Source organism: Aulonocara sp. 'chitande type north' Nkhata Bay, linkage group LG23, assembly GCF_057382095.1.
Source record: "Aulonocara sp. 'chitande type north' Nkhata Bay isolate Kocher_YH1m ecotype deep benthic linkage group LG23, A_spYH_male_GT1.1, whole genome shotgun sequence".
Classification (NCBI taxonomy): domain Eukaryota; kingdom Metazoa; phylum Chordata; class Actinopteri; order Cichliformes; family Cichlidae; genus Aulonocara; species Aulonocara sp. 'chitande type north' Nkhata Bay.
The window spans coordinates 20,145,649-20,154,932 of NC_141365.1; the positions used below are offsets into that span (position 1 = coordinate 20,145,649).

The 9,284-nt window shown below is 39.0% G+C and overlaps 1 protein-coding gene across 1 annotated transcript; it reads left to right on the plus strand.

The window, feature by feature from the left end:
• Positions 1–5,504: 5,504 nt before the first annotated feature.
• LOC147301569 (secretory phospholipase A2 receptor-like) lies at positions 5,505–8,667 on the plus strand. The gene is made up of 4 exons (XM_086283069.1): positions 5,505–5,555; positions 6,981–7,288; positions 7,671–7,957; positions 8,052–8,667. Exons 2-4 carry the CDS (start codon positions 7,015–7,017, stop codon positions 8,238–8,240), a joined length of 750 nt encoding a protein of 249 aa, XP_086139195.1. The 5' UTR covers positions 5,505–5,555; positions 6,981–7,014; the 3' UTR covers positions 8,241–8,667.
• Positions 8,668–9,284: the final 617 nt, after the last annotated feature.

The window sequence follows — 9,284 nt, forward strand, 5'->3', positions numbered from 1 at the left end:
CAATTTGAGGATGCCCCACAGATGCTCAATTGGGTTTAAGTCTGGAGACATGATTGGGCAGTCAAGTCCCTTTACCCTCAGTTTGTTTAGCAAGTAACAGTCCTTTTGGAGGTGTGTTTGGGATTGTTATCATGTTGGAATACTGTCCTGTGGCCCAGTTTCCGAAGGGAGGTGATCATGCTCTGCCTGAGTATGTCACAGTACAAGTTGGCATTCATGGTTACCTCAAGTAACTGTAGCTCCCTAGTATGAGCAGCAGTCATGCAAACAACGCCATTCGACCACCATGTTTGACTATCTTTGTACTTCTCACCTGGTTGCCCCCCCATCATTCTCCACTTGCTGTCCATCTCAGAAAAACGCCCAATTTGCTATTGCATCAATCTATTATTTAATTATCCACACTTAACAGCTCTTGCAACTAATCCATAATAAAGCAATGATGGAAACATGTTATAGAACTATAACACTGCAATTGTGTTTATTATTGTTTTTATACTTGAATAAGTCTGCAATGCAACAACTGGTATGTGTGTTATTGTTGCCTGTGCTCTTTTTAATCCAGGTGGGGAGGGATCCACTGCCTTTAGCAGCCTCACACAGCTCCTTTTGTCACCGTTTCCTCCTCATGTCCTTACAGGGCATGTCTGGACAATGTTATATCATGAGTAATAATTAAGTAAAATCTGTACACATAAAACACAAACACACACACACACACACACACACACACACACACACACACACACACACACACAGTGACATTTTATGCCTTTTCCAGAATACTGTCTCAGAAGGGTATGCGCATGATTGAGCTTTGTGCTTCATTCTCTGTCTGTGATTTAACGTCTGTGTTTTCTATAACTTATTCTCTTATAACACCTCCAAGAAGTAATGATGCTGCACTCATACATTTGTGTGGCAGCAGGAGGTGGGGACGGAATAAATACTCTTCACAATTTAACAGCCAACGCCACCCTGGGAATTTCACCCAGAGAGTACTGGATCAAGATGATACTAATCACCAAGAAGGTACTTAGGTTCGTTATACTCAATACAGAGACGTGGTTCAATGATAAAACAGGTTGACAATTTATTAATAATTATTTAAAACAGCATATAAAAGCACAAGCACACATATCAATATACAAATATTCTAAAAAGTATTCAGAGCCGGGGGTTACCAGTGGAGGGACAGGAATGCCACACACAAAAACAATTCAAAAGAACGGAAAACTCACCGATACACAAGTGCAGCGCACTGTCACAGGCTCACACTAATGAACTAAAAACACAGGTGTGTAATACTCAAAGGATCCCACCACCAAGGCACCCCAGTCTCCTCCACGTCTGGCCCTCCGCATCTGAATAAAAGAAACAAAGAAAATTATAATATATTCCAAAAAAAGAGATCCAGACATACAAACTAAACAAAACCTTAAATCTGGAGCGGATGTACTCACCGTATTATTCCAAATTGCCGTCTGCCCGACTATTCTAATTTAATCATTAAACGACATCAACATGCACGCCAGTGGACTCCCGTAGCCGGCATGTATGTAGCCGCTGTCCACGCTGATGTCCATTCTTAAGAGGCTGGCAGCAGCAGGGAAAAAGAACCCTTGCAAATGGAAACAGACGGGGAAAGGCAAAGCAGCAGTACGTCTGTTAGCTCAGCGTAGAAAAGCCGTAGCGACCCTGGTGTAAAGCTACTGGACGCCCACTAAGGCCCACACCTCCAGTTAAATGGTGTCACTCGATATATTAACAGAGTGGCTCATAGGAGGCCACTCTGGTACACATGCGCCAAATCAACACATACCAGCCACGATGGGGGCTTCAGGAAGGGAATCCACGGGTGATCTCTGTAACATGAACAACAATCAACACGAGTACTGCCAATTCAGGCTGAGGCAGCACTGGAAGTCAGGTGACCGAAAGGAGATAACAACAGGTACGTGATGCTCAGCTGGCGCCCCCTAATGCACCTGACTAAAAGTGGGATCAACCAGAACATATACAGGGAGTGCAGAATTATTAGGCAAGTTGTATTTTTGAGGAATAATTTTATTATTGAACAACAACCATGTTCTCAATGAACCCAAAAAACTCATTAATATCAAAGCTGAATGTTTTTGGAAGTAGTTTTTAGTTTGTTTTTAGTTTTAGCTATTTTAGGGGGATATCTGTGTGTGCAGGTGACTATTACTGTGCATAATTATTAGGCAACTTAACAAAAAATAAATATATACCCATTTCAATTATTTATTTTTACCAGTGAAACCAATATAACATCTCCACATTCACAAATATACATTTCTGACATTCAAAAACAAAACAAAAACAAATCAGCGACCAATATAGCCACCTTTCTTTGCAAGGACACTCAAAAGCCTGCCATCCATGGATTCTGTCAGTGTTTTGATCTGTTCACCATCAACATTGCGTGCAGCAGCAACCACAGCCTCCCAGACACTGTTCAGAGAGGTGTACTGTTTTCCCTCCTTGTAAATCTCGCATTTGATGATGGACCACAGGTTCTCAATGGGGTCCAGATCAGGTGAACAAGGTGGCCATGTCATTAGATTTTCTTCTTTTATACCCTTTCTTGCCAGCCACGCTGTGGAGTACTTGGACGCGTGTGATGGAGCATTGTCCTGCATGAAAATCATGTTTTTCTTGAAGGATGCAGACTTCTTCCTGTACCACTGCTTGAAGAAGGTGTCTTCCAGAAACTGGCAGTAGGACTCGGAGTTGAGCTTGACTCCATCCTCAACCTGAAAAGGCCCAACAAGCTCATCTTTGATGATACCAGCCCAAACCAGTACTCCACCTCCACCTTGCTGGCGTCTGAGTCGGACTGGAGCTCTCTGCCCTTTACCAATCCAGCCACGGGCCCATCCATCTGGCCCATCAAGACTCACTCTCATTTCATCAGTCCATAAAACCTTAGAAAAATCAGTCTTGAGATATTTCTTGGCCCAGTCTTGACGTTTCAGCTTGTGTGTCTTGTTCAGTGGTGGTCGTCTTTCAGCCTTTCTTACCTTGGCCATGTCTCTGAGTATTGCACACCTTGTGCTTTTGGGCACTCCAGTGATGTTGCAGCTCTGAAATATGGCCAAACTGGTGGCAAGTGGCATCTTGGCAGCTGCACGCTTGACTTTTCTCAGTTCATGGGCAGTTATTTTGCGCCTTGGTTTTTCCACACGCTTCTTGCGACCCTGTTGACTATTTTGAATGAAACGCTTGATTGTTCGATGATCACGCTTCAGAAGCTTTGCAATTTTGAGACTGCTGCATCCCTCTGCAAGATATCTCACTATTTTTGACTTTTCTGAGCCTGTCAAGTCCTTCTTTTGACCCATTTTGCCAAAGGAAAGGAAGTTGCCTAATAATTATGCACATCTGATATAGGGTGTTGATGTCATTAGACCACACCCCTTCTCATTACAGAGTTGCACATCACCTAATATGCTTAATTGGTAGTAGGCTTTCGAGCCTATACAGCTTGGAGTAAGACAACATGCATGAAGAGGATGATGTGGACAAAATACTCATTTGCCTAATAATTCTGCACTCCCTGTAATATTCATCCTTCTACATTTGCATTTAGGAAATCATAGCAAAAGTGGAATCCATCTTTGAACATACTTAACATATCATGTTTTTGTCAAGTCATTTTAGGCAAAATTACATAACATATTTACTGCAGTAGGAGTGAAAATTAAGTTAGTAAAGAATGATGAGTACTCTAACATGCTGTTATACTAAAACTCACAGACTAGTGAATAATCATTGTTAATGTTGAGATGAAGCTTTCTTTCGTCACATACAAACACACAAAGGTAAATAAACTAATTTGGTTGAATAATAAACCAAGGTTAATGGAGAAAAAAACATGTCTACCGTATACAGTAACACTGAGGCATGGACGGATTTGAATAATGTGAGCTTAATATTCAAACTGGCTTATCCGGTCTTTAAGTCTGACATCATTAGCTGTCATTTGTCCAAACTCCACTTCATGTCCCAAAGTCAAATGAACATTTCTAAAAGTTAGAAGTTTTAGAATTAGAAGTTAGCAGGAAGTTAGCTCACTAGTTTCCACCTAAACATAATATACCATGTTCTGACTGAGGGATTTCTGAAAAAATTCAAAAATACCTCTCTGCTATCACTTCCAGCATAAATGAAGACAGAACAGTAGTGATGTCTGTAGGGTTAATGAAGTTGGGATAGCTGGTATATAATGATGTGCTACGTGGTGGCTAGCTACACCACGTAGCAAGTCAGGTTTCACCACCGAATAAGAAAAGTAAGAAAGAAAAGATGAGGAGTTAAAAATGTGGCCTTCACCTGTAAAACCTTTCCTGGTTTTTGGGGTTGTCTCATTGTTGCCCCTCTATTGCACTTGTTGTTAAATTCATTAACACCAAAGCAGCTGAAACTGATTAATAACCTCCTCTGCTACTTAACTGACCAGATCAGTATCATCTAAGTTTAAATGACTTGGTCCTATACTTTCTTTTGAGCAGTATATAAGCTAAGGTAAACCTATTACATTAATGAGGCAGTTAAAGGTTGTGAACCTTGAATGGAGAAAGTGCGGGACATCCTGCTAATTGTGGTTTACTAACTTTACCTTTACTTGAAGCTGCTGTAATCACTGGTATTGCCATGAAATAGCTTCAAATAAAGGCAGCAAACCACAATTAGCAGGGCGTCCCGCACTTTTTCCAGGATTACAACCTTTAACCTTATATATAAGAATAAGCAATTGTTGTGCATATATTATCACTATTATTATGTAAACAGAAATATTAAAACACAAAAAACAAACGTTTAAAAAAAAAATGTTTTAAGGCACATGTTGTGCAATATTTTTTTCTCATTGGAATCACCATCCCCACCCTAAATGACCATCGCCACTCCACCCTTATTTTATTTTATTTATTATATTATATAACTATATTATGTAACTGTATACAGCCCCACAATGTTTCTGTTTCAATGTTTCCTACGCATACACCATGTATAAAATTCCCCTCACACATATATGTATACATATATATTGCTTTTTATTTATTTTTTTCCCTCATTGTATATTGTTTTCCCTTCTTTACTTTTGCACCTTGTGGTCCAGCCACCCAATTTCTTTGTGCAAGAAACTGCACAGTAAAACTGTCTAAGTCTCTAAGTCTCTCTAAGTAATTTCTGTCATCTTTCTAGCGATTTCAACATCACTCAAACACAAAATCCCCACCTTTGACAGCTTTCTGTTAGTAGGGTGTGGTGGTTTACACTACATGATCCCTGAACATTCTATGAAGGGACAAAGTAAAGTAAATATCCAGAAACAGTGAATTTGAATGATGCTGCTTTGCTTTTGATTTAAATGGCTTGTGGGATACCACGCCAGAGCTATCAATCAATTTAGATGGAAATAGGTGGGAGGTTTTGCATGAAGCTCTGAATCACCACTGGTATCTTTTCAGACTTGATATAGAGGGATCATAACCGGAGTGAATTTCAAAGCCTCCCTAACGTCTACCAAGGTAAGTGCTGCTGTACAAACAGGTCCGATGAATGAATGACAGAGACTTATATTTATAAAGAGATGAAGAGAAAACAGTGTGATAGCCACGTAAGTTGTGGACTTTATCAGTTGGGCTGATTTCAGTTTTAATCTGCTGAAACTGTATATTAAAAGCAGTTTAACTTCCTGAGACTAGCATGTATGCATGTACAACTCATTCTCTAATTTTTCTTTCGTCATTTTAGAGCAATTTCACTAAAACAACCATCTGAGACTTAGGTTAACACATTACGTCTTTGTCTGATTTTGATTTTGTTGTAATGTTTTACACTGACTGACAGCAAATAGTAGTAAAATTTATAGCTGACAAAATATGTAGTGAGCAAAGTGACAATAAACACAGCTCAACTGAAAGAGAACTGAATTGGTTTAACTCCTGTTTTCATGTCAGTGATTGAAAACCATGATTAATTAAACTGTCACATAGATATAGGAACAAGTATAGATAAAAAAAAATAATAATTAAAAAAGGCAGCTCATTAAAGAAGTATTCCTGTATAAACTGGACCACAGGCACTGTAGTGTCTGAAAGTACTTGGTGTCATAACAGCTGTGTTAGGCAGCCAGGAATGGACCCAAAATCCAAACTAAACTCAAAACACAGCTTTATTGCTGGAATTATTCATTATAAACTAAAACTGGGAAAACACTTTAAACTAAACAGACAGACTAGCAGAAAACCCAGCATTCAGGGTGATCACAACAACCAGCGGAGGAAGAGGCAGACATTAAAAGCACAAGGCAAACGAAGGAATAGACCACAGGTGGGAACACAGCTGAACATAGTCTAACTAACGAGACGGGGAACCAAGACAGATCATGACACTTAATTGCTAAAGAGTTATTACATCTACATTTTTGAAACAGCCGTTTATAGAGGAATTAACCTGAAATAACCAAAATGCTATTTATGTCATCAAAGATCCATTTAGACTGGTCTACACTGTTAGTGCTCTTTAAACATCAAAATAAACTAAAACTCAATATGCTGGGTCAGATGACCCAGGATCGTGACAAAGGGATCAGACACTGAACACAGTGCATGATCCGCCAAAGAAGAACAAAAGACAAAAGCTATCTCACTATTCAGTTTGCTCTCACTTGCACTCTTATTTTGTAAATGTCATTACAACAATTTATTTAAATTAGTATTTCTATTGTTTTGTGTTCTTTTCTTTTTAAATAATAGGACATTTCACTTGAAATTTGAAATGTTTTATTGATTTCTTTAAACACACAAGCACCTATATCTGTGCAATTTACTCTAGTTGTGTTTAATGAAGAGTTTATTGTTCCCAGCATTTATCAGTAGAGCGTTATGTGGACACAGCAGACGCTGCTCTTCCTCACTATAAAATTTCTGTTCTGTGTCCTGTCTGTGCAGGCTTTTTGTCCACTTTTCTCCTGTGAAAAACACAATGACGAAGCACGTTGGCTTCTTGCTCATTCTTTTCCCCGTGTGTGGACATCTGCTGGACATCAAGTTTTATAATAAACCTTACGAGTATACCTGGGAAGAGGCAGTAACATTCTGCAGGAAGAACCACACTGACTTGGTCCGAGTGAGAACTGCAGAAGAGAATAAAGCTTTACAGTACTCTGGATGGATCGGTTTGTCCCGGAAGGATGCAAAAAGTCCATGGAAATGGTCCAGAGGAGACGAAATAGCCATCTTCACACCATGGGATGGCGGTAAATTCTCATACTATGTTTTTTACTCCTTAGATGTTACCTGGCTTACAAGACCAAACTTACTGGTAATTATTCCAAACTTATTTGCATTGTGACCTGAAATCGATTTGAGATATTTTGAGCATTCAACAATTTGAGTGGTGAGAAAGGATCAGATTTACAGTGTTGAGCAGTGTTGTCTACCACAGTGTTGACTGTAGTGAGTTTCACGAAGTCCCAAACCAACTGTTTCAGCTGGAACTTCAGCAAGGAGGGTTTGTTACACACATAAACACTGTACTGGTAAAATGATTTGATACTGAATCTAGTTGAATAGACCTTTAAAACATCTCTGGAATCTATCCCAGTTTTTTTTTCTCTATTGTACTTCGACTTCTTGCAGCACCAAAAGAGGATGAAAACTGTGTGAACAGAAAAAGCGACGGAAAATGGGAAAGCAAGAAGTGTGATGAAAAACGTGATTTCCTATGTTATGAGGAAAAGCTGATTCTGGTGAAGGAGAATAAAACATGGGAGGAGGCATTAGAACACTGCAGGTCTCTGGATGGAGTGGTCACAGAAGATCCAGCCTCTTCATACAGGAACCACGGCTATGACCTGGCCTCCCTGATCACTCCAGATGACTACACCACTGCACGAGAGACCGCAAAAGAGGCTACCACTGATGAGGTTGGGCAGTTTTCTGCATGCGTTTGTGTTGGTGAGAGACTCATAACTATACTTACTGTAACTTTGTTTGTTTCTCTTTGTTTACTGTTGGCAGGTGTGGACAGGCCTGTGTAACCTGGCTGGTGAGTGGCTGTGGGTGGGTGGAGAAGAAATGCAATATAAGGATATCCCAAAATGCCCAACCGAGGGCCTCTGTGGCGTCCTCGAGAAGAATGGTCGTTCACCCTACGGCATAAGAAACTGCCAGCAGAAAAGGAACTTTCTCTGTTCCAAAATGAATTAAGTGCTGTACTTAAGTAAAAATTTGATATATCTGTACTTACCTTTCCATCTTATGACACTTAGATACATGTGTGTCAAAGTAAACAGGAGAAATAATCCAAAGCAGACTCCACAGACAGGGTTAAACAAAAATGAACCGTTATTCAGGTATATGAGTGAGTCCAAAATTAGAAATTCCAAGAACAATGGGAACCTGACAAACACTTTACACTACCAGTTAAAAGTTTTTGAGTTAGAATAATTGTACCTTCATTCATGATGCATGTTACAAATATATCAATTAATATAGTCAGTACATTGAAAAGGTGAGAAATAGTGATGAGATGTTTTCATACTGTTAGATTATACAATGATGATAGATTAATGCAAACCAGAAAAATCATAACGTCTTGTTATATGTGTTATTTTCCTAATGTAGTTGTGTGACATGTCAAGTAAATACTGGACTATACATAATTTAAAAGTTGTCTCAAGTCAATAAAGATATTAAATAAAGATTAATGTGCAGTTAAGCAATTATTTTTGTCTTTATAAGCAGTGGTGAGGGAACCATATGGTTACTTTCACTGCTATGAGGCTTTTTTTACATCTAAAACAGGCCGTCTTGTATTCCTTTTGAAAAAAATGTTTTACAGAATTCGAGAAGTACACTCTAACTACGTACATAGGAATTAAGAGGGAAAGTCAGGTAATCAAATCATTTTGACTAACTGATTATCTGGAGGTAATCACCGCTAAAAGAAGACATTTTCGCAATTTGCTGCATCTTGCAGTCATTAAGTTGACTATAAATTTCTCTGCATACCAAAGTATCTTGAGGTAATTATAAAGCTTGGCTGGAACTGGGTCAGGCAATAGGAGAATGATTCCAATGATGGGTAGTACACGTGCACATTCATGCTCAGGCACGTGCAAAGCCAGCACTAATATTCTTCTACCTTTTTATTTCTTTATTTTTACTACTTTCTTCATTGTAGATACAAACTGAAGACATCAAATATATCAAGCAATATATATGGAATAATGTAGCAAAGAAAAAATTTAA

Excerpts from the sequence above, each read along its gene's own strand:
- LOC147301569 (XM_086283069.1), top strand. The coding sequence starts at position 7,015 with ATGACGAAGCACGTTGGCTTCTTGCTCATTCTTTTCCCCGTGTGTGGA. Across the intron at positions 7,289-7,670 it reads CTTCACACCATGGGATGGCG|CACCAAAAGAGGATGAAAAC; the intron begins GTAAATTCTCAT and ends GACTTCTTGCAG. Across the intron at positions 7,958-8,051 it reads AAGAGGCTACCACTGATGAG|GTGTGGACAGGCCTGTGTAA; the intron begins GTTGGGCAGTTT and ends TACTGTTGGCAG.